This window comes from Xenopus tropicalis, chromosome 5 (assembly GCF_000004195.4).
Source record: "Xenopus tropicalis strain Nigerian chromosome 5, UCB_Xtro_10.0, whole genome shotgun sequence".
Classification (NCBI taxonomy): domain Eukaryota; kingdom Metazoa; phylum Chordata; class Amphibia; order Anura; family Pipidae; genus Xenopus; species Xenopus tropicalis.
Window position 1 is genome coordinate 119,539,306 of NC_030681.2, and position 26,295 is coordinate 119,565,600.

At 38.3% G+C, this 26,295-nt stretch overlaps 1 protein-coding gene across 1 annotated transcript; it reads right to left on the bottom strand.

Moving 5' to 3' along the window:
• gucy1b2 lies at window positions 1-25,693 on the bottom strand. Its single transcript, XM_018094434.2, has 16 exons — window positions 24,955-25,693; window positions 24,522-24,595; window positions 21,236-21,330; window positions 19,806-19,966; window positions 15,325-15,424; window positions 12,271-12,458; window positions 9,070-9,181; window positions 7,979-8,082; window positions 6,828-7,044; window positions 5,457-5,777; window positions 5,081-5,229; window positions 4,470-4,616; window positions 3,438-3,592; window positions 2,542-2,759; window positions 2,349-2,459; window positions 1-801 (listed from the first exon to the last, which is right to left on the bottom strand). The coding sequence occupies exons 1-16, from the start codon at window positions 25,012-25,014 to the stop codon at window positions 668-670; spliced, it is 2,346 nt and encodes a 781-aa protein (XP_017949923.2). The 5' UTR covers window positions 25,015-25,693; the 3' UTR covers window positions 1-667.
• Window positions 25,694-26,295: the final 602 nt, after the last annotated feature.

Here is a 26,295-nt window from a genome sequence, read left to right on the forward strand (position 1 = left end):
TACTGTACACAACTTTATTGCTTTCAAAATTGATCAGTTTACAAGACTAGTAACACCAAAATAACCCAGAAAAGTACATTTGAATTGGTACACCAGTTACTTCTATCCTGTACATGTAAAATGCTTTATTTTTATTGCAGTTTGTTTACTATATGTTTTGATATGTTCGGCCATCTTATCTGCTGTCTAAACAAAACCACACCCATTCTTTTGAGTTCAATGGAGCCTTATGTTGGCCATACACATGGAGATCCGCTCATCTGGCTAGGTCACCGAGCATGTGATTCTCTGCCCATGTTGGCTACTTATACAGAATTTCAAACCTGCCCAATAGATATCTGACCAGATATATGAAAGTGTTTCACAATGCATGTGCTCTCTGAGAATTCGTTGATTTTTCTACGTTTGTTGATTTTAATTTTCTCCCTTTCTGCTTTGTAGGTTAATAAGTTAATGCTTGTGTTTCCAGGATACCATGCATTACTTGGCTGTACTAATGAAGCATGAAACAGCTAGGAACAAGTGTGTCCATTTCATTAGTGGGGCCTGCTTTAGATCATTTTAGTCACGTTCAACTATATTTGCAGCTGAAATTTACATTCAAATACAGTTTCTTTGTGTGGGATTCATGTATTTGCTTTAGGTAATGTGCAGCATCCGGGGCCTGTTATAGTAGAAGACAGAAATGTGACGTGACAGTTCTGTTCTGGGGTTTGTCCTTGTCTGGAGCAACTGGATCGGGAAGAGGTTCTTCTGCTGAGCGCTGGGCACTAGGCACACTCCCATAGCTTCTCTGTTTGCCTGCAATATGTCCATCATTATTGTACAGAGTAGAAAAACTCAGATCCATAATAGAACATTTCATACACTTTTTCTACTAACTAGAATCAAAGACTACGATGTACTCAGCGATAAGGTAGCATTTTAATTCTACTTGAACCAGAGCTTTTAATGAGTGAATATGAGATGATTAGCATGGGTAATCTAGAGCTGCTTGGTTACAATAGCTAGAGGAAAACACCACAGGGGCATTGAGAAAGGGGTTATTGTTAACAAGAGTGTTAGTTATCTGACATGGAAGTGTGAAGGGACAGTCCCTCCTGAACATGACAGATATACATTGGTTCCAATTAGGAAGGCAAAGCATTACAGCAGGTCTGAATTTAGAAAGTGAAATCACTGTTATCAACCATGGTCTCTTCAAAGACTTCACACAATACAGTAGAACAGCAGTCCTACTCCAGCAAAACTCCAGGAAATAAACCCTACAAATGCATATTACAGAAATGCCATATTTTATATATGAATTTATTGAACCTACCTAAAGGTTCAGCATCTCTGTAGTAGTAATGATCCAGTACTTTAAAGTTGTCACAGGGGGTCACCATACTGAAAACTGTTAGAAGTGTCAGTGACACTGCACATGCTCAGTGGGCTCTGGGCAACTGTTGAGAAGCAAAGCTTAGGGGCCATAGTGAATTATCAAGCAGAAAATGAGGCTGGCATGTCATAGAAGCTGATGCTACAGGGCTGATTATTAATTTATTATGCTAATTGCACTGATTTCAGAGCTGCCATGCAGTAATAATCTGTATTATTTACTAATCAGCCTTATATTGTGACATTTATATTCTATATACACAGTATATTGTGAGTTGGCCCCTAAGCTCAGTAAGTGACAGCAGCACAGAGCATGTGCAGGGAATCAGCAGAAAAGAAGATGGGGAGCTACTGGGGCATCTTTGGAGGCACAGATCCTCCCTGCTAAAGGGCTGTGGTTGCCTTGGGTTGGTACAGAAACCCCAAACATAATGTTCAACATTTCTAGTCTACTTCATTAGTTAAACTTTAGTTTTCCTTTAAGATTCTGGTGCTGCGGAAGCATAGATAATGGGGCTCCAGCAACTGAAATCTTACAATAAGTTGTAATTCTTACCCAAGATTCCTTACTTATAGAATCAGATCAAGCTGCTGAGTGTTAATGTTATACCCAGCAAAGAATTCTACAGATTTGTTCCTAACAATCAAGGATTTATTAGAGAAAGCTCCATTAGAGAGGAGCAGGAAACTGGCCAGTTACGTGTATAGACAGGAGGAGGCGTTTGTTCTAAGAAAGAAGCAAACTGATACTTCAGCCCATTAGCTCTTATTACAGAATAAATTCCTGATTTGTTGAGAGTTAATAGTTATAATATTTAGAGGTAGGTGGCATTCCCCAGATCACAATGACACTGGCAATGGTACATTAAAGGCATTGGGTTGCTGTAGTTTTACTGATACAGTAGCACAGACATTCATGGATGTGAGATTCGTATTCAGAAATCTGTAATGATTTGATATGTATTTACCTTTAAGCTCTTTTACTTCTTGGCATCCCCCTTTGTCCAAGCCTTGCAGACTATCAGCATACTGCATTGGTATGGCAGGGAGGTTTTTATGGATATCATCCTCTTGTGCTTCTGTGGAAACAAAATACACGCTCTGTTAGTTAGGGGATGGCTATTTCCCCTATAATAGACTTGTCTTTTTTGGAGATTTCACCTCCTGGGGAATTTCTTTGCACATTTCTTTTGCTGGTGTCATCAAGAAGAGACTGAGAAGATGCTCGTCCTGAATCTGTCTCCTTTATTGCTTGACCCAATATCTCATTCTCCTTGGCACTTGAGTTTCTAATCAGAAAGTACGTGCGCATTCGGCCTTTTCCTTTCACATCAATTTCTCCCCGTTCGGTCATTTCAAAATTTTTACCTTTAAGGTACCTGGGAAATGATTCTTTGATTAGAAGTCATATAAATTAATTCTATGCTGAGCTTTAATTAAATATGACATTTTTATTTACACTTGAGCCATGAATATCCTGTAAATTATATCCAAGTAAATGGTGCTTAGTGATGTGTCATATGACTCACTGACACCTGTGTATTACAATAAATAATGTACCCCCTGTTGTAAAATATGAGGATATTAGAAGTTACATCGGATGTCCTGAATAAAAGCACTTGGTCTTCATGTGGTTGTGGAATTCCCCAGTGACTTGCAATATCCTTATATTATACAATAGGGGGTTCATTACCAAGTCATCACAGAGTCCCATAACATGTACAAAAAAACATTTGGCTTTCAGCCTTTATTTGGTTATGTAGCAAGACAAGTGGCTTTAACTCTTTATACCTATAGCAGGCATCTCTCTTAGCAATAGATGACTTGATACTTTTAGACAATCCCCATGCAAGTCAATGGAGAAACATTTGTCACTTTGGGCTACTTTAATGTCCAGTGCAATTACTGCAATCACTAAATGTCTGAATACCATAGACTAAAAACAGAATAGCCAAATAAAACATGCTAGGTGTTTTTATCTCTTTAAGACTCTTATCGGAGTATTCTGATTTGATACACACTAACTTGTATGTGCTCTACTTCAGATTTACTTTTACCTGTACACAGTTGGGCTGATATGAATCTTATTGGGAACCCCATGACTCTCCATCCTAGAGGCTGTGTTAACTGTATCCCCAAATAAGCAGTATCGAGGCATCTTTTCTCCAACCACTCCGGCTAACACTGGGCCGCTGTGTAAACCAACTCGAATCTTCATGGAAAAAAGCAAAACAACAGAACCAAAGTTTTGTCCTTGATTGGCTGCAACCCCACTGAACATTCCAGACATGTTTTCCAGGTGTAAAGATGGTACAACGCTGCTGCCTTCTGCAAATGCTGCAGATGCATCACTTGGGTTTCTAACTATATTGTTCATTAATGCAGAACAGACAATAATCTGTTCATTCTTAATTCTACATGACACAGCCTATATCACACCGAGGTACATAGGACACCTAAGGTCCCTAATGTGTTTGTCATCCCCTGCACCATGGAGCTTGTGGACTCCTATTGCAGAGTAATAGGGTCATTCATGCAACTTACCCAGGTGCTCTCATAGGTTTGGTACAAAAGTGATATAATTGTCAGGACCCCAATATTATTTAACAATAAGAATATTAAAAATATTAAGTGTTGCTTTACCACTTAGAGAATATACCGCATGATATTGAAGCTAAGCACCGATAGAAAAGAAGCAGCCCAGTAGTGACTAGCTGTTAGGCCTCCAGATTTTTAGCCATTTGATCAGAACGTGTAGGTATTTTTAGTTCACAAATGGAATATCACAAAATCAGGGCACACTGTACAGGAAGAGTATATGGAAAGCAAATATCAATTACTCAATTCCCTTTACTAGGGGAGGTTAGTAAATGGCATATTTTATATTTAACTGTTAATCCATGTGTAACAAAGCTGTAGCAAAGTTATTGAAAACAGTAAATGAAAGCGCATGTTACCCTAGAAAAGAAGGCCAAAGAACAACTGAGCAAGTATAAGAAAAGAGACCCAGCATTTTGTGAAGAAAGCTTTCTTGCCTGATTCTAGAAAAATCATTTTTAGCAGGAATAAAAGAAAAACGATTGGCTTACTTGTATAGGATTCCCATTGACTGGATTTTTTACTTGTTTTGCCATAAGGATCATTCCTAGTGCAAAATTTGCAACTCTTTCTGCATGAGAAGAAACAGGCACCGGTACACCGCCCACCACCATATAGGCATCCCCTATTGTCTCCACCTGCAAAAATAGACCATCTTGTCATCATCTGTGGAAAAGAATCCTAGTCTGCAACATTCTTTGGGGATGAAGCAAAAATATTGGACTGCAAGTGCTATGTAGAGAGTGAAAAGGAAGATTCCTGTGTGCCTTTATCAATATATGAAGTTACTTCTTTGGAAGCATATGGACATGTGTCTTGTTCATAAATACCAGACCTCCATCATCACCAATATGCATTTTTCCTGACAAAGCAATTTGATGTTATCACTTTCAGGCTTTGGCTTGGCTCCCACATAGCTATGCTGAATGGATTCTACCCAGAGCAGCTCAAATCAATTCTTGGTATATTTATCCTTTCTAACTAACAAATAATTTCCATTTAATATGATTCAGACAAACAAGCTCAGTTCATTCTAATGAAAACTGCTATAAAAATAAATATCATTAAAGTTTCAAAAGGTAAGAGTTTAACTAAATATTACCTTATAAACATCATGGACAGTTGTCAGTCTGTCAAAACGAAGATACATAGAATTCAGCATAAAGACTATCTGGATTGGCTCGCACTGAGCGCAAATGTTGGTAAAGGTAACAACATCACTAAACAATATAGTGCATTCCTTGAATTCCCCTGTGAATTAAATGAAGGATTTACAGCATGTACAGTGTTATCAATTGTGCTAATGTAATCAAATAATACCTACAGGAAACAGTTTGAAATTCACAATACAACGATTTTAATCATTTTAAAGGAGTTATAATAATTTATTAGACTTCCCACTTTACAACCATGGAATTGATAATATACAACATATTCTCTAAAGTGGATCTTTGCTGATCACACATTTCTGTATTTACCTGCCTCTACTCTCTTGCCTTCTTTCAGCTGGTTGGCCACATGCTTTGGAAGCATGGCATAGAGCAACAGTTCAGTCTTCTTCTTCTCTTCCTCTAAGTGTTTGGACAGGATTCTCAATTCTTCTTTCTTTCTCTCGAGCTGATTGGATAGTTCCATTTCTGCCAGTCTTTGCTGGTTAAGCAGAATTAGATCACGCGTGACATCATGTGGGGCTATGTCAGAGATGTGCATCTGCCTCTCTTCCAGCTCATGTAAAGTTCGTAGCAGAGGAGAGCACAAGTATAACATACACTCGAGTTTTTCCATCCATATCATTTGACCTTGGTACAAATAATAAAGTACAATTAATAGTAAACCTTTACAAGTTTCCATGTGGTACAGTTGTTAATGAATACAATTTACTATGCAAATATGGGGGAGTGAAGAGTGACACTACAGATGACCATACACCTAAATATATTTCCATTTGGCAAAGTCACCAAATGAGCATATCCTATGGAGACCCAATGGACTGGAGCAACATCAATGCACCAAATGCAGATCTTGCCAGACAGGATTTTCAAACCTGTCCTATAGGTATCTGGACATTTTTTCGCCAGATATTGGTTGGGCAGGATGTCCTGAGGGCTCCATACATAAGCCAATGAACTGTAAACTCAGGGTCCCAGTTGGCAGCTTTTATTGGCCCATGTATGGCCAAGTCTGTTAGTTCTGACTCATTGATTTCTATGGGTTACGGGGTCCTAAGATGTAAATCCTTCAAATTGTCAAAAAAAAATCAACAATTACAGATTCATCAAATATTGCATCTGAAACTGAAAAACTATAGGGTGCTCTTACCAACAGTAGAGCAGGTGCAAAGTGCAAAAAACAAGTCAATACACATCTCATTTTGCTCTTTGTTCCACCTTTAGTGCTATCAGTTTTTGCACTACTGAATGGAGAACAAGGACCTGCACAATAAATACAGTTAGGCAGCACTGTATTCTTGTGGGTTGGGCTGGGGGGAAGTGGCATACTTAAGCGGCCATATTGTTGGCATTTCTAAGCCCAATGGCCAACATGGTGTTTGTAATGATGAAGAAACACCCTTCACTGCTTGGGCTAGCTTTGATCACCTGTTTTAAATCACCAATACCACACAATAGGTTTTTTTTCAGTTTGCATTTACACTAGGTGAAAATATAATACAGAAAGTATATTAGATACTGATAGAAAGAAGAAGTGCAAAAGGCTACATTTACTAAAAGGGGATGACGTTACATTCCCAGCATTTCTCTAGGTCTGGAGACTCAGTGCTCACCCCCAACATGTTATATAGACTGCCCAGACTATTATTATTGGCACTATTTATCAGTTACAGCGTGTACCTCTCAACTCAAGCATTGGGCGGTCTCTCCAGGACTCTGGCATCATCTCTCTCTTCGTGCGGAATACAAACTGGCTGTTGATAAACTTTCTGACATTGGAAATAGTTAGCGTGACCTCTGGGTGCACAGTGCTGAAGTACTGATCTAATCGAATGCCAGTGGTTTGGAGCCCAGGAACTATCTTTTGGATGCTCACACCAGCTTGCTTGATCCTCAGCTTTAAGTGATAAAAAATATAAACTGAGATTACACTAAAAAGACCCACAATAATTACAAATATGTGAATCAAGCCACTGATTAATATCAAAATCCAAAGAAAACAAACATTGTTTGATCGTTGTCTGGTGGTTGCCACAGGCAGAATAAAGACAGAGCCCTGACACATCATATGGGAATTAGTAAAGATCTGTATCCATAAGCACCACATTTCACATTGAAGTGTGCCTTTCTATCAAGATAAGGCACTGATTATTATTATTGCAGTGCTATAATAATGAACACAACATGAGTGATTTATGAGCATTCACAAGACATTTTTGGGCACTTTGCACACTGTCTTTGTGCTTCAAAGAATTATATTTAGGAGGACAGAGACCCGCAGCCACCCCAAGTGATATTTTTTACCCAGAGAGAGTTGCAATACGGATAAGTGCTCTTGGAATGAATACTAGACACTCTTGGGCCCCTAAGCTCTCTTGCCCTTATTCACCAGATTTTTCAAAATAACTCTTTAAATCCATACATTTAGTTGTCCGATTCCTTTACTTCTGCACCTGTTGCTTTTTACTGCTTTGTAATTGGCAGACTTGTAGGACCTCATTACATAGCACTTTAACCACTTACTGATTGCACTTGTCAGATTATTGCTTTGAGTGCAGGATGTTTATAATCATCACATAGAATCTGGCCCTTCCATTAATTCAGCCTCTGCTGAGCTGGGTTAACTGTTATCAAAATAACTATGTTTGAACAGAACCATTGCATTCAGTGGGTTATGTTAGCCTACTGTATGAAAAGCATAAAAGCAAAGCCTCTCTCTTTCTCTTATCTTTATTTTCCTTTCTCACTCTGTCTTCCTATTCTTTTTTCTTTCCTTCTCAATAACCGGCTAAACTATGACTAACATAATTTAAGGTAACAAAGGGTTGTACCTCTTCATCAAATACAATGTGGAAAGGAAGTCCTTTGCAAAAGGTTTCAACATCAACGCACAAATCCTTGGGATACACAGGACGAAATCCCCTTAACATTCGACCTACAAAAAACACATTATTGTTTATCCTGTATAATGCACAGAAATCCTACATTTAATTTCTATTCCTCTATATTTCATCTGCTTTTGTGTAATAGTAACACTAAGGGGCACATTTACTAACCCACAAATGGGCCGAATGCGTCCGATTGCGTTTTTTTCGTAATGATCGGTAATTTTGCGATTTTTTTTTTGGCGTCTTTACGATTTTTGCGTAAAAACGCGAGTTTTTTGGCGTCTTTACGATTTTTGCGTAAAAACGCGAGTTTTTCGGCGTCTTTACGATTTTTGCGTAAAAACGCGAGTTTTTCGTAGCCATTACGAAAGTTGCGCAAAGTCGCGATTTTTACGTAGCGTTAACACTTGCGCGCAAAGTCGCGCCTTTTTCGTAGCGTTAAAACTTAAAAGGCACGACGTTTCGCGCAAGTGTTAACGCTACGTAAAAATCGCGACTTTGCGCAACTTTCGTAATGGCTACGAAAAACTCGCGTTTTTACGCAAAAATCGCAAAGACGCCGAAAAACTCGCGTTTTTACGCAAAAATCATAAAGACGCCGAAAAAATCGCAAAAAATACGAAAAAGTCGCAAAATGTTCGTTTCCAATCGGAATTTTTCCAATTCGGATTCGAAATCGTGTCTTAGTAAATCAGCCCCTAGGTTTTGGGCAGTAGTGTGCAGAATGTTGACTTGCTGGGAGCTGACTGCCATGACCTGGTGTCATCACAATGCCAGTATGGGCACCTACATAATCATGGTGTCTATAAGCCTAAGGAAAACCTCCTAATTCTCTTGTACCAATGTGACTGTACCCCTCCTATGGAGGCTAAAATGCCTAAATGCCACAGAGATGTACCACATGGGTGTTTTGCTAATGTAGGATCAATATCATGAGTTGTCATTGTATTTAGGTTAGATACCTCATAAGCATACAGTATCTCATCATATACACTGCGTGAACAATAAATAGAACATTTATTAAGAAACTGTACCTTTTCCAAGCTGAACTATGCCTCTTATCATTGCCCAGTGATTCTTCTTTACAGGACAGACAGATACTTGGTTTTTCCTGTCTCTGTATTTGTTATAAGGGTTCTCAAAACTCTGTGCCAAGATGAAAAAGTAGTAAATATTCCAGAAAATAGCCATAAACAGGTAACACAAGAGCCATTTTATAAACACTAGAGGCAATTTCAAATGTGAAAATCACCGCAGTATAGTACAGGTATGGGATCCGTTATCCAGAAAACTCCTAATCACAGGAAAGCCATCTCCCATAGCATTCATTTTATCAAATAGTTCACACTTTTAAAAATGATTTCCATTTTCTCTGTAATAATAAAACAGAACCTTGTACTTGATCCCAACTAAGATATAATTACCCCTTATTGGAGGCAAAAAAAAATTCTATTGGGTTTAATTAATATTTACATCAATGTTTCATTTTTATCACACTCATACGTACAAAGGTATATGCAGCAGATGCATATATGTATATCTTAGTAAGCCAATGTTGCCAGAGCAGACTAATAATGAAACTGAGCATCTCAGAGGTTTTCAGGCTTTTTTGGGTTAAAGCTACTTTGTAAAAATGTTACAAATGTATGAAAATAAGGATGTTGCCATGCTTAATTCCAGGAATATCCACAACAACAAAACATTTATAATCTTAATTTACTTGACCTTTATGCTGAGCCCACATCCACAGCTTGTCCATGGACAAGTACAATATTTATAAAACCCACAGAGTATGATTTGGTTATTTTCTGCAATATTTGCAGGCAAAGGAAAATCCTAAGGGTCCCCCATACTCGCAGCTCCCATTACTGTACAGAGGGAAGTTCCTTATATATACCTTTTAAAAATCAACATAAATCCCTTTGGTGCTTGAGAAACAGTTAAGCCTGGCAGTAATGCTATCTTACTCTGGATTAAAGTAGCTATAAACCCAAATATAATATGTTCCATAATGAAATCAATTTATTTCTAAGCAACTTAGCACTCCCATTCCCATAATGCCTTGCACATTTCTGGGATTCTCAGCACCGATCTTTAGAGGTCTGTTTGCTTTTAATATGCAAAATGTTATGATTGGTTTTACAACCTCTTTAAAGAGCTACAGAAAAATTTTCTCAATAAATAAATGAACATGCATTACGTTTTTGACTCATAACTGGTTTCTTATTATGTAGTTTCAGGACAGCTACATTATATATAATGTACTCAGTTACCATGAAGAAACAGCAGAGCTTTTCTCACTTTGAACCTGTTTGCTCCTATATGTAGGGATGTTGCGAACATCGCCAAAAATGTTCGCGAACCCGTTCGCGGACTTTCGCCAAAACTCGCGAATATTCGCGAACTTTGCGAACCCCATAGACTTCAATGGGAAGGCGAACTTTAAAACCTAGAAAAGCCATTTCTGGCCAGAAAACTTTCAACAACTTTTAAAGTTGTTTAAAGGGTGCCACGACCTGGACAGTGGCATGCAGGAGGGGGATCAAGCAAAAATTTCTCTGAAAAATACTTTGTAAAAAAAACGCCAAAAAAAACGCAAAAAAATAACGCAAAAAAAAAAAAACGCCAAAAAAAAAACCGCCAAAAAATAACGCAAAAAAAAAAACGCAAGCTATTCCTATGTATATGCATAGGCGATAAAACGCGGCGGAAAAACCAAGGCGAAAAAACGCGGCGCAAAAAAAAACCGCGGCGAACCCAAAGTGGCGAACATCGGCAAAAGTCCGCGAATTTGCGCGAACACGAACACCCGATGTTCGCGCGAATTAGTTCGCCGGCGAACAGTTCGCTACATCTCTAGCTATATGCAGAGCAGCTACAAATACACAAAGCACTACAGGCCATATCTGTAATGGCACTGAAGCCATGATAAAAATACAGTACTACAGTTCTGCTAATATCTGAGCACTCTGGGCAAGTATTCAGAATTTATGTATCTTTCTAATAAAATCAATATAGTGTTTGTAATAGTTAGCCATTTATACAGTATAATGTACAACCCAAAAAAAAACCATTACACAATTCTCCCTTTTTATTGATTATTTTGAATGTTCGCACTTTTATATCTAGCCCTCAGTGAAAAATACCAGGCACAAATCACGACAGGACTTTATGTGTGCAGGAATCAAGCAAAAGAATGCTTATAGTCAGTTAAATGTTTCCTGTTTTATTATAAATGCACAACATCTGCCAACCAATTATATATATATATATATATGATTTATTTGGGCAAGTTCCCCATAAACAAACAGTGCTTAGCCAATGCCATAGTAATTTGACAGAGAAATTAAAGTCATGGTTTTGAATATCAGGCTTTGGGACATGTTTTATGAAGGCCAGAGGCATAATTTGACATTATAAAACCACCACCTGTGCTCTGTTTCACTTACAATAAATACATAATTCAGGGGAGTATATATATATAACTACAGCATCACCCCTTATACCATAATGCACTGTTGGCAATAGAAAGAGTACACAGTGCAGGGAAGGAATAAGAAAGGAAGGAGCAGAGCGGTGCAGCCCAAGTGCAGAGTCTGATTACAGACAGACAGTAACAGCAGGTAGCATTTAAGTGCAGGTTTGTTAGACAGACAGACGTGATTCAGCAACAGTCGGGGTTAGCCCTCATTGGGATGTTGCTCACGTGTCAAAAAGATCTTTTTTGTATCCTGAAATTTCCCATATAATAGAGTTAGCTTCTATAGACAGCTCAGTGGGAGATTTCCAAGGGTGCAATTTCCAGTGACTCAGATTCAGATTTGCATAGTTGCGCTGTTCCCGCAGCCCCAAGCTGTGGATTCGCTATGTGCAATACAGTTTTCTTACTTTTACCTATTTACTGTATTAAAAATGGGGGCTTTATGTGTACAATATTAGTGCTGGAGCACAAAGGGTCAAATAAAACCTTTCTTCTTGTAACAGCACATACTGGCATACTGTGGCCTTTGGCTTTGGAACCCACCATACTCCAAGTGAAATATATTAGGAAATTCAGTGAAATACATTAGTTACAGTTCACAGGCCCATGTTATACAGTAAGCTAAGTATATTTCCTTGTTTTGGCAAAAAACAAAAGGCAAACGAAAATAGTTATTTCAATAAATAACACTTCACAAACATTACATTTTATTTGTGCAGTTCCATAAGTTCTTTTCACAGCAGAACTACCCTACCTTATTCTTAATGCCGCGGGATACAAGTGGGGGCTTAGTGGGGCATTTTGGAGGGAACGCTGGCTTCTGTGTGACCAGAAAAACAATATGTTCTTTCTTCCCTGTGCGCTCCTCCTCGTCACTCTGACTGATTATTTCCATTGAAATTTCAGTTTTGAAGAAATCCATTGCCACAGCCCCCATAATGCCTGCATGAAACATACAAATACAATAATAAAGCCTGACCGGTGCATGCTACAAGCATACAATAAAGCATAATAAACATGGCCATCCCTATCCACACTAAATCCACTTCTCTGCCTTTAGCTGTGTGATCCAGACCACAGAGAGGGATAGGTTGGATCCAGAAATGCTGCACGCTGAGGGGGCAGACGTTGGGCATCACACAAGTGTCTCCCTGAATATTTTCCAGCTTGCATATCATTTAGACAGATAAACTTGGGAGTATCAGGGAATGCAAAGTGCAGGGGAGCTGTGTACTTACCACTTGCTTATGGCGCGTATTTTAGGGGTAGTTCACCTTTAAATTATTTTAGTATTGTGTGTAGAGAGTGGTTTTATGAGCCAGTTTGCAATTGGTCTTCATTTTTTTTTTTTTTTTTTTGTGGTTTTAATTATTTAGCTTTTTTCTGTATTTTTCCAGATTGGAATTTTAGCAGCTATCTGGTTGCTATGGTCTAAGTTACCCTAGCAACCAGACAGTGGTTTGAGTGAGCAACTGGAATACGAAAAGGAGAAGGCCTAAACAAACCAATATGTAATAAAAGGTGACAATATCAATAGTATTATAACCTCCCAGAACAAAAGGTTTTTTGCTAGCAGTTAACTAGAGGCAGAAGATGACAAATTCAGAAACAATTTCAAAATAAAAAATGAGGACCATTTGACAAGTCACTAAGAATAGGAATAGGTCTATATTGGAAAAAAAGTAAGCTAGCCCTATAAGTCATGGCCTTCATGCATCTAACAGTTTTGGGCCATTTTGTCCCTTAGCACTTAGGCATTTGTCTCTGTAACAGTTGTAAATAAGCCCCTATATCTCATGGTGGGCTCATTTATGGGGGGCTAGGTGCAAGGCCAAAACCAGGGCCCTTAGAGCCCCATGCATAATTACCCTTTGCACTTTACCCTGCAGAGACTTCTTCTCTCAAATAAAAATGAACACAGATGGATATACAGTGGCTTGCAAAAGTATTCGGCCCCCTTGAACTTTTCCACATTTTGTCACATTACAGCCACAAACATGAATCAATGTTATTGGAATATCACGTGAAAGACCAATACAAAGTGGTGTACACGTGAGAAGTGGAACGAAAATCATACATGATTCCAAACATTTTTTACAAATAAATAACTGCAAAGTGGGGTGTGCGTAATTATTCAGCCCCCTTTGGTCTGAGTGCAGTCAGTTGCCCATAGACATTGCCTGATGAGTGCTAATGACTAAATAGAGTGCTCCTGTGTGTAATCTAATGTCAGTACAAATACAGCTGCTCTGTGAGGGCCTCAGAGGTTGTCTAAGAGAATATTGGGAGCAACAACACCATGAAGTCTAAAGAACACACCAGACAGGTCAGGGATAAAGTTATTGAGAAATTTAAAGCAGGCTTAGGCTACAAAAAGATTTCCAAAGCCTTGAACATCCCACGGAGCACTGTTCAAGCGATCATTCAGAAATGGAAGGAGTATGGCACAACTGTAACCCTACCAAGACAAGGCCGTCCACCTAAACTCACAGGCCAAACAAGGAGAGCGCTGATCAGAAATGCAGCCAAGAGGCCCATGGTGACTCTGGGGGAGCTGCAGAGATCTACAGCTCAGGTGGGGGAATCTGTCCATAGGACAACTATTAGTCGTGCACTGCACAAAGTTGGCCTTTATGAAAGAGTGGCAAGAAGAAAGCCATTGTTAACAGAGAACCATAAGAAGTCCCATTTGCAGTTTGCCACAAGCCATGTGGGGGACACAGCAAACATGTGGAAGAAGGTGCTCTGGTCAGATGAGACCAAAATGGAACTTTTTGGCCAAAATGCAAAACGCTATGTGTGGCGGAAAACACTGCACATCACTCTGAACACACCATCCCCACTGTCAAATATGGTGGTGGCAGCATCATGCTCTGGGGGGGCTTCTCTTCAGCAGGGACAGGGAAGCTGGTCAGAATTGATGGGAAGATGGATGGAGCCAAATACAGGGCAATCTTGGAAGAAAACCTTTTGGAGTCTGCAAAAGACTTGAGACTGGGGCGGAGGTTCACCTTTCAGCAGGACAGTGACCCTAAACATAAAGCCAGGGCAACAATGGAATGGTTTAAAACAAAACATATCCATGTGTTAGAATGGCCCAGTCACAGTCCAGATCTAAATCCAATGGAGAATCTGTGGCAAGATCTGAAAACTGCTGTTCACAAACGCTGTCCATCTAATCTGACTGAGCTGGAGCTGTTTTGCAAAGAAGAATGGGCAAGGATTTCAGTCTCTAGATGTGCAAAGCTGGTAGAGACATACCCTAAAAGACTGGCAGCTGTAATTGCAGCAAAAGGTGGTTCTACAAAGTATTGACTGAGGGGGCTGAATAATTACGCACACCCCACTTTGCAGTTATTTATTTGTAAAAAATGTTTGGAATCGTATGATTTTCCTTCCACTTTCTCACGTGTACACCACTTTGTATTGGTCTTTCACGTGGAATTCCAATAAAATTGATTCATGTTTGTGGCTGTAATGTGACAAAATGTGAAAAAGTTCAAGGGGGCCGAATACTTTTGCAAGCCACTGTATAAGTACGGGTTTGGGACCTGTTATCCAAAATGTTCAGGACCTGGGATTTCTCGATACAGGATTTTCTGCAATTTAGCTCTCCGTAAAGTAAGTCTACAAAAAATCCCAATAGGATTATTTTTTATTATATTTTAGTTGGGATCAAGTACAATATACTGTTTTAATATCAGAGAGAAAAAGGAAATCACTTTTAAAAATTTTAATTATTTGATTATAATGGTGTCTATGGGAGATGGCCTTTCCGTAATTCAGAACTTTCAGGGAAGGCTGTTACCTGGCACTATGTGACAGAGGCCTCTTCTGTCTGAATAATAATGCAGGTGCATGGATCCATCCCCATTCATCTCCACCCTAAAGGAAGGGGCATTCATCTCCTGCACATAAAGGAAACTACATTATTGCCAGTAGGAGACCATCACAGCACAAAATATTCTTAAGCAAGTGTAATGAACCAGCAAAACTATAGGACAGAAATCTTTACCAGGTTAAAGAAATACAGGGACAGACAGCTAGAATAAGTGAGATTTGAGCAATAACTATAGAGTGGTAAAGGTTGCCTTATCCTGATTTGCTGTACTTCTGTAAATGTAAATGTCATTCCTAGTCCTGTGACCATATAGGAAAATAGATGTTACATTCTTGACAATATAGGTCAATAGGCCCCAGAGCAAAATGTATATTAGGGTCCTCTGTTCCCCCAAGGTTTCATTCTACATATACACATTGGAGCACACACCCGGCCTCCATAATCTGAGCTTGTAGCCCCCTTTATGACAATTGCGCTTATGTAAATAATATGCATAAATCTAAATAAATATAAGTATTATATTAAGTATTATATTAAGTATTATATTATATTGTATATTATATTGAAACCTTGATTTCCTTGGGGGACCTATAATGCATTTCCAGGAAGTCACTTTCATATGATTGGTGCCTGCTAACTATTTCATGTTCAGAATATCCTCTTTATCCTACAATCTCAGTCTGAATGTAAGTTTTAGATCATTGCATATAAATGTACAATTAATATCTGAACATTCATCAGAAGAATCTGAAAATCTGAAAGTGTATGGCCACCTTTAGGTATTCAACCACTCCCTCAGCTTACTCCTGTGTGACTTGATGAATTGACTAAGCTAAGGACTTGAAGTAGCTCTGCTTCCAGTAGTGTGTGGTTTACAAATCCTTTGGAAAAGAAAAGAAGTTTAAGTTCCAGAATCCACTGAACATGTCATTGCTAGAAATAAACTTATATCGTTCTTATAACATAGGACTAGCCAGAAGGAGCTCAGGCTTAACATCATTTAAATCGGAGGCAGTAAAGCTAGAAAGTCTGGGCATCTGGTTTCCCTGCCTAGTAGTTTAATATGGTGCAATGGCCATGGCTGGTAATCTGCCAGTAAGGGAAATAGCTGGAATGCTTAGGTTAGTGTAGGAACCCTAATGAACTACCTATTACAAGGGCCCTGATGTGAAGGGGAAACATAGTCCTTTAGCAGTGGAAGTAAAGACTTTACAGCATGCAGTCCCTGAGAACTGCCTTTCAGTAGAGGGGCCAATAGGAAAGCCACACAGGGTGCTGTTCCCCTGTATGCTATCCTAATAAATATATTAACTTGGGCCATGATATATGAGTGAGAAGGCTCTGTTCTAGTATTCCATTAAGTAGAATAGAAGTCCTACAATAAAGATGCTGCTCCCATCACATGTTTATACAGCTCTCTACTTGGGACAATAAGGCTTAAACCTTTGTAAGTGTGTGGTCAGGTAGATCCTGCACACATACAGTTAAAGATCTGCTTAACCTTCCTATCGGGTGTTAATTATCTGACAATCTATGCAGGGAAGGGACAGCCCTTTTGGGAGTAATATTGCCACCTTCCCATCGAAACTGATGCTCAGTGCCAATGTTATTAATAGGGAAGAAAGCTAAAAATATAGGAAGGCCAGTATTTTTTTATTTTCCAAAAACATGGGGGCCCTAGCTGGGAGGTGATTGTTGGAAAACTATTCATATGTCATGATGTCAAAAATAGTTGTTAGGAAAATAAAAATGTTTTAAATATGAAAATTATTTTCCCTTTATTCAATTTTTAGATGTAGTTTCACTTTTCCTTTTTTTTATATCATCTATTTAATGTTGATAAAATGAAATCCAAAATAAATAGACATTAGTAACTAAGAATAACTCTTTATGTGCCAGAGATTTTAAAAACTTATGCTGATACTCAAGAGTACCATGGGACAGTCAAGAGTTTTTGGGTTACAATATAAGCAATGTGGCATTGTGAGTTGCCTGGCAACCCCTGTCACATAAATGGTAAAATTGCAAGACAGTGTAATAATAGATTTAATAATTGTTTAATTTCAGGTGTCAGTATCTCTTTAATACAAGAAGGGAAATTAAGGGCAAGGCAGTCCCCTAGTGCCCACACTTTCTAAAGTTTGTTGAGTATGTAAGTCACTTCTGTAAATACAGTAGGTCATTAGCAACATAGATAGCACCGAAATCAGAAGGGAATCTTTCACTGTAAGCTCCATGGAACTAACACCTCTCTCCCGATGTTCTTTGTTTGTTTGCACTTAATGAACTATAATTTCCCAGTTGTGTGTCTGTTTGCTGTTCTATGGTGTTATGTACATAGTGCAGTATAGTGTATAGCAGTGTATGTTGAAAATCTGCACAATAATGTGCAGCTTAATGTTACCGTTGCAAATCCTACACTGTATAAATAGTAAATCTTACTTTATTAATTACATACCACATAAAAAAAAACTTAGTTAAAACACCTCATATCTACACCAAGCCTAAAGGAGGCACAGAAACAGGAATAAACACATGAGAAGTAACTGCCCACACTGAGCACCTCTCAGAGTTCACTACCAGTGTGTACTGTATGTCAGCCCCAGTTCCTTCCGTGGTTCCAGGAACTACAGCACTCTTTTTGTTGCCAGTTAACTGAATATCCAAGCTCAGAGCATGCACAGGTCAAGTGGGTATTTGTAGTGCAAACCAACTGGTAGAAAGACACGTGTTAAAACTTTAATTCTGCTACATGGTCATACCTGCAAAACATCTGCCAAGCTTGGAGGGTCTTGTAGTTCCATATCTACATAAAAAGCATGGCTATTGCTGGGTATTCTTTGTAACTCTCTATAAATGTATGTATGCACCCAAGCGAGAACCAGCGATTTTCTGTGACCAGTGAAAACTTATTAATCAATGTTTATTTATACCTCCTTGTAGATTGTAAGCTCTTTTGGGCAGGGCTCTCTTTACCTCTTGTATCGGTTATTGATTGCTTTATATATTACTCTGTATGTCCAATGTATGAAACCCACTTATTGTACAGCGCTGCGGATATGTTGGTGCTTTATAAATAAATGTTAATAATAATAATAATTATTAAGTCTTCCTGGGGACTATTTGATAAATATGATGTAAATAAATATTAACAGATTATATTTACAAAGAAAGGTTAACAGTAGCAAGTTTTTTCCTATAAAAACACACTATCAGAGTGCATTCACTTAATGAATATATATATATATTTTTTTTTTCACACACTCTTACATGCATATACAGATATGGGATCTGTCATCCAGAATGCTAGAGACCTAAGGTTTTCCATATAAGGGGTCTTTCTTTAAGACCTTAAGTCTATTTTAAAAAAAAATCATATGAACATTACATAAACCCAATAGGATTGTTTTGCCTCCAATAAGGATTAATTGTATCATAGTTGGGATCAAGTACAAGGTACTGTTTTATTATTACAGAGAAAAAGGAATCATTTTTTAAATGTGCATTATTTAATGGAGATTATGGAGTTTTCTAGATCAGATTGTATGCCTATATATGAACAGACATGTATGGATACTATAAACCAATTACCCCTCTATAATGTCCTTAAACATATTTGTAAAGAGATTACATGTCCCCTCTTCAATTCATTTTACCAGTTTAGTCATGCAAAGGCTTTTATCCCTTCAAATCCTTCTCAGTTAAACATGCCCTTAATACAAATCTACTAAAGGCTGTATTTATCAAGCTATCACTTCAGCCAAGAACTCATATATGTTTGGACAGTAAATCACTTCAAGAATTTTCAGCAATCCTTGAGAATTCTCTAGTAAGTAGAGCGGTTTTACTACCATGTGCTGAATGCCACCAGGCTCTGAAACATCTTTTCATTCATCTTTTGAGATCCCCCTGTCTCAAAAGAGACCTCTATATTTAAAACCTATTGAATAGAGTCTATTCATCAATTTATTTCTAGGAAGACACTCCGTATATACATACATCTAGGAAGCTTTGATAGAATTGTTGCTTTAAGAGGCACAATTTGTATTGAACAGTGTAGTCGTTTTATTATAAAACAGTAAAAAGTCACCAAGAAACTGTAATTTTCTGATTCTCACTGTGCATAATAAAGGTGTATAAAAATCTCGAAAATAAAACCTCTAAAACACTACTTGCAGCAATGTGGAATTGTTTGCGTGCTTAAATTACAAACAAATATATAGTATGTAATATAGTAATATATAGATGTTTTGGGCCTTTAGTTGTCCTTTAAGTTATAACTTGGATTAATAGAAGTGGCTATTCCATATATAGATTTCGATACATACTATATACTTGGTTTGAGCTGTAATGTTGAAGTGTTGAAGAATGGACAGTATTTACTGCTTTAATATGATGAAATTAACAATTGTACCCTTAACCAAGCATTTGAGGACATCCTACCTTACCTGGTACGAGAGAGACAGATAACTGTGTAAAGCATCCAGATTCGCTATAAATTCATAAAGGTCTCCACCCAAAGTCCTCAGCATGTGGTCATACCCTGACTTTTTGCAAAATTCAAAGAAATATTCCCCAAACTGGCGCAATACTGCCTCTGGGGAAACATCTGGAGATAAAGAAAATGTACAATAATAGTAAGAGGCAGCCAACGCAACAGAAAGTACATCATTTATTTAATCTCCTGCCCCTTTTAGCTCTTTTGATAATGTCAGTTTTTTCAGAATACTAATTGTTTGTATTAACACATGTTCTCAGGGACAGCAGGCATATGCTACTTAAATTATACCCTTCCTACTTGTGCTTACCTTACTCAAACTGCCAGTCTGGCCACCCAGCCTAACACAGTTTGTGCTTGTAACACAGTAGGAATATTGGCGGTGGAGAAACTGCTGCTAAACTACAGTGACAGAATCAATTGCTGAACATTGCAAGAGCAGAAAGCTGGGGCAGGGGCATAAAGGTACTAGGAAACCTTATGTTTACTGTAATGTTGGTATTTAAGAATAGAGCAGAATTTACCTGTCTGAAGCTTAGAAAAATATAAATATAAATCACTCAGTCTTAGCATCTGTTGCAGTAAAAGCCTTACTGGCGCAGGGCAGCATTAAGGATAAATATGTGATATGTTACAATACATAAGCAGATGACTTGCTGTATTTTACGGCTATTGAACCAAGACTTAAGGACAACAGCAACTGCAAGTATAACTTCAAGCAAATAAAGGTTGAAGTTGAAAACATATGGTTTCATGCTGTTTAGTTAGATTCTTTTCATTGTTGAGAGGGGGGCACAACATCAAGTATGGTCAAACCATCTGTCAATAACTTAAGCACTAAGGTATATGAGGCATTCTACTTTGACATTGTATAAAAAGTGTGGGTGATCTGTGTTTATTAACTCAGATATTTCAGTCATTACCCAGAGAAATAGCTCTCTGCTTTCTGACCCCCTTTTATATTTTACTCTCCTGCTCTCTCTTTCTATTCTCTCTACTCTCTTTCTATGTATTCATCATATGCAGCTGATACCTATAGAACATACTGTAAATTAGCTTACCAGAGACAATCTTTGAATTAAAGTTTTTATTATCAAATACCTAGAGAAGTGTTCTGACACTCAGACACTATTGCATCTGCATTATTTACAAACAAAATTCCAAATATTTAGCGTAAAGAAATAAAGAAACAGTGTGTGAAACATTCGTTAAAATTATTATGGCAAACTACTTGTATGCACAATTGTAATGGGACTGCAATGAGATATATATATATATATATATATTTTTTTTTTTTGTATGTTCTACATTTCCCCTATTGCTATTGTTTGCATGGTAGCTTGTATGTATCTAATGCCAAAACCCCCCAGTAAGACTTACCTAACATGTTACAGACTTTTTCTACTAGCTGCAGTGTTATTTCATCTTTGTATACTTCATATGTCATAAACGTATCCTGCACTCCAGTTTGGATCCTGCATAAACAAGAGGCACAGTTGAATTGGAACACCAAGGGGCATAACACTTCGCATCGTCTTTGGAGAAAACTGCAGATAAAATTCATTGAATCCTAGAGGTCTCAATAGCAAAAGGTCAAAGAATCAAGTGGGGGAAAAGGTGGGACTGTTATTAGTGAAAAAGAACAATGGGTTAAAAGGAGATTTCAATGTTATTTATTGTTCTATGTGAATGTTAAGGTAACTGTGTGCTGGTATGAATCCTGCCTTTCCATGCTTGTCCTTTATTAACCCTGTACCCCAGAGTGCAGGCATTTGTTCCTCACTGGGGCCTATGGGGATTTTGCCAGATGTTAACCAAGTGTTATGAAATAGCATAGCTTAGCATATGTATGTCATATTTAAAAGGTATGAAAATGCTGCCTTATTTTAATGTTTGTGTAAAATGCATTACTGCGGATTGAAGCAATAAATTGAGTATTTATAGGAAGAGGCATAGGACACTGAGCAAAATTCATCACCTAGTTCCATCATCGCTGAATTAGCCAAAGGCAAAGAAAGATGATGAATTAATTCAGATCTCACTGGAGAATTTTTGGCCACATGCCCTAAGGGAGAACTTTGAAATCATAAAAAGGAGATCTCTAAATCGTCTTTCCCTTGGTTTCAAATGTTAGTTTTAGGCACAGAGGGAACTGTCATACATATCAGTTTATAAAGTTTATAAGTTATAGAGGATTTATTATTACTTTTTCTACCAATAAAGAACCAAATAACTTATTTCAACATTCTCTAGCCTAGGGTTGTACAAATGAAGGTCTGTGGAACGAGTTTGGTCCTTCAAGGGAATATTTATTGGTCCCATTGGTCACTACCACACTGCACACAAGGTGGGGATTAAAGGAGGCAAGGACATGGCTACTTTCCCAACACACACACAATGAGAAGAGTTCTGCAAACCAATATTTATGGGTGTGGGATGGGGGTGAAAGACACCCCCATCCCTGTTGTTTTACATTATTTTATCTTTGATATGTTTGATCTTGAATTTTGCCATAAATTTTAAAACCTTCTAAATTGAGTTATGAAATCAGCATCTCTGTGACACATCTCCTAACAATTATCCTTTAGCTCTTACACCGTCCTCAGACTCAGTAACCTTCAGCACATTAATATAAACCATCTCTCATTTACTCAGTAGCCTATACTTTCCTTTGTAGGTGTACCTATCCGCTAGGGTGCAAGAGTGCACCCTATAGCGCTCACTTAACAAGCACCTTCACTCTGGGGAGGCCATAAGGACAGGGCCTCATTGCAGTCTGTGCCCTCTGCAGCTCCTTGTGTGTCTGAATGATGGCTACTTGCCTTCCTACTTCCGTCCTAACACATGTGTCTGTGGGGGTAGCGGCAGGTCTCTGCACTCCTGTTTTTCTCACTTTGCAACCTGCATTCTGTAAGGTTAATGACCCTTAATGTCATTATTTATGAACCCTGAACTTGCTACAACATTAGACAATCTCCACAACTATTTTAGACAACACTGCACCCACTACTCCGCACCATCCATGCTGTGATAACACACTATGGCACACAAAACACACAAAGAAACAACAAATGCAGTCATTCAGGGTAGAAAGCTTTTGGGAAAAATCCTCCAACACTGACATGTCTAATTCCTCTGCTGTCACCTCTTCTGTTGATCCTACTGCATCCTGACTCCATTCCTTCTCGTTCACCCACATTTGCTCTAAGCCTTGTTTCACACTTTATACCACTTGTTTCATCTCTTTATACCACCATATTCTCACAACTGTTCAAACACATGGTCACCAAACCTCTTTCATTGCCCTCTAAATTCCTGGAACAGCATGTATATAGTAAACTCTCACGCTGCTATCATCTAACTCCCTACTAGACCCACTACAATCTGTTTTGATCCCACATCTCTAGAGATATATCTCTGAAAGTAGAAAACAATCTACTTGTCCCTAAATCCAAAGACTACCATTCTATCTTTATTCTGCTCAACCTATTTGCAGCCTGTAATGCTTTTGTTGTTCCATATTCTGTCTATACTGGGCACCCAAGAACCTGCCCTGTCTTGGATTTTTTCCTATCTTTCTAATTGATCCTTTTGTGTCTCCCATATGACTGCCACCTCCTCACCAGGCCCTCTCTCTTTGTTGGGATACCTTAAGGCTCCATTTTTGGATCCCTTCTAAATCTATACTACTGATCTCGGACAGCTGATCAGCTCATTTGCGTTTTACTATCATTACATACTCAAATCTTCCTTTCCTCTCCCAACCTGCCTTCATTTCCAGCTTGCATCACAAACTATCTAACAGCATTATCTGCATTTATGCCCTCTTGTTGTCTAAAAATCAAAATGGATAAAACTGGACTGGTCATCATGCCACCTTCCATTTCTGTGTCCGGTCTGACATCACTATCAGTGTGGAAAACAACAATATTACCCCAGTTCCGTAAGTTCACTGCTAAGGAATCACTTTTGATTTTGCCCTCTCAAAATCATGTCCCTCATCCAAACTTCCAAACTCATGCACCTTTACAATTCCCAGTATTTGACCCTTCCTCACACAAGAAATGCCCAATATTCTACTATAAAATCTTGCTCTGTGGACTCCCCCTGTCTAAAACTGACACCATTGCAGTCAATCATGCTGCCTGCTGCCAGACTCACACATCTCTCCTCCACATGTGCTGCCCCTCTCTGCCAGTCCCTGCACTGGTTACCTGTCATATTCAGAATTCACACTCATGTACTCACGTGCAAAGCAAATATTGCAGCACCATACATCCCCTCTCTCATTACCAAGTATACCCCAGACTTCATTTTCAGTCTGAACTTCCTCCAAACTCATTCCTTTGGGAGAAGACTTTCTGTGGGAGATGATTTTACTCTATAAACAACAATAACGATAAGAGAATTTTTACCAGTGCATTTTGTTCATTTTTATTGAAAACAATGTGGATACCATTAACACCTGTATATTGCTGAAATAATCCTCCTCACCCTCATTAGCTGGAATGTATGCTGTTAAAGCTACACAGTAGGATGTGGAAAGGTGCTTTGAATAGCCTATTAGCTCCTGGAAATAATTGCCACAGGACTATGCTACATTAAAACAAATCCCTATAAAAACAACAGTCCCATTGAGCACAGATAAACAAAAGCTAGTTATCACCTCAATAAATCCCATGTTTCTTCACCAAATTTTTCTATCACAAGTGACTTCAAGCAGGTGTTAATGAACCCATACTGTAAGACAAAAGCAGGGAAAACATTGCAAATACACAAAAATAGGACAATTAAAAAAAAACCTGTTAATTTAAAACTCAGTAAAAATCAGTACTGATTGTGCTAGTAAAACTGAATCTTTTCTTATGTAAGCACAATTTATAGATTGAGCTTTTTAACAATTCTAAGTTAATGATTCCTACAGGTATAACTCATACAGGCACAATTATAACAAATGTTTTTTTCATATCAGGAGGTATATTTTATGTAGATACAAATGTTTATATTTTATATTAAACCTATGATATGAATTCAGTAATCACATTTGATTAGGCAAGGATTTAATAAACATCCTAAAATTCAGAATGTTAAATACTTACCATATTTGCAAGTAGTGTATTATTGTTCTTTCCAGAGGAGGTTAAATAGACCAAAACCATGAGCCTCACGCTTGCTAAAAAACATGATTGTACCTTTAGAGGGAGTGATTTCCAGTTTCCAGGGATTGCAGGTTACATTTTCATACAATCTGGTGAAATGAAGACTAAGGATTTCCTGGAGAATGGCATCAAAAGCAAAACAAAATTCAAACGGAATAATTTCTGTAAATTAAAGCAAAATTACTGATACGCATACTGTTCATGCCAACATTTTCCAGTGACGAAACTTCCCCACAGCTAATTGAAAATCCGTCAGGGAAGCCCAGATTTTATGGAGATTCGGTATGGAAATCAAACCCCACGTTTGCCTTGGCTTCCGTCAGACGCATGATATTTGCAAGGGCTTTTGTTTCCAAAACAGATGTTTAAAACTGATTTCAAATCTTTGTTTGGTTTTCATTGCTGCTGTCCGGAGCTGCTGCTGCTGTTGCTGCTGAAACCATTCATTTGTCTACAGCACTCCTGTGCGTTTAACTAAACCAGTCTGCAGATGAATGTTCATTGAGTGTTTCTGCTAGATGAAATATCTCCTTCACGGTAGTGCTTCTGATTCAGTTCTTAGCCATTTATGCAAGTCACAGTCTGCTGGCTAGCGACTGACACATGGATAATGTATTCTCCTCAGAGTCCCCTCCACTTGAAATTGTAATGCTCAGACAGTCACTCTACAATGACTGGTCTGTGGCACATACAGCAAGTGCCACTATTAAAGCCTTGCCAAAGTCCCCTGATTATATAGGGGAAGTAGCATATTACCCCCACCCCCTACCTAAAAACAAGAGGTTCCAAAATCTATTGCTTGGTATCCAACATGTTATATAAAACTATTCATGATCATTATTATATATTAGATATTGATGTGCAATCATATTTACACACATATTACTTTTGTCCTATTATAAAGAAGAAGGTGGACCCTGTTGTTATGACAAGAAATCCATATTTGATAATCATCTGGGATTACTAATTATTATTATAAGCTGGGTGTTATTTGCTTCTATCTGTCTCACAGAAAGTGCAATAAGCACACGTTTCTTGGGGGTCACTTGAGGTACAACAGAAGGAAGAGCCAGGGTTCATCATATACATATATGTGGGTTTTTCTGCTAAATACAGAGCTCTTGTTGTGGAGGTTCAGATGGGGCCAGTAGGTCCATGAGAGAATATGTAGATCAGTGCTTGCCATAGTAAGGAAAGCCCCCCTGCTCTGGTTTCACCTGTATCTAATGAGGGGGTTAGGAAGTCTAAGCTTTCATTTCATTGTTGTCATATCTGGCCAGG

Coding starts and splice junctions, on each gene's coding strand:
- gucy1b2 (XM_018094434.2), bottom strand. CDS start 25,014: ATGGTTTTGGTCTATTTAACCTCCTCTGGAAAGAACAATAATACACTA. Junction 3,593..4,469: donor TCAATGGGAATCCTATACAA/GTAAGCCAATCG, acceptor TTTTCCATGAAG/ATTCGAGTTGGTTTACACAG. Junction 2,760..3,437: donor ATCAGCCCAACTGTGTACAG/GTAAAAGTAAAT, acceptor ATCATTTCCCAG/GTACCTTAAAGGTAAAAATT.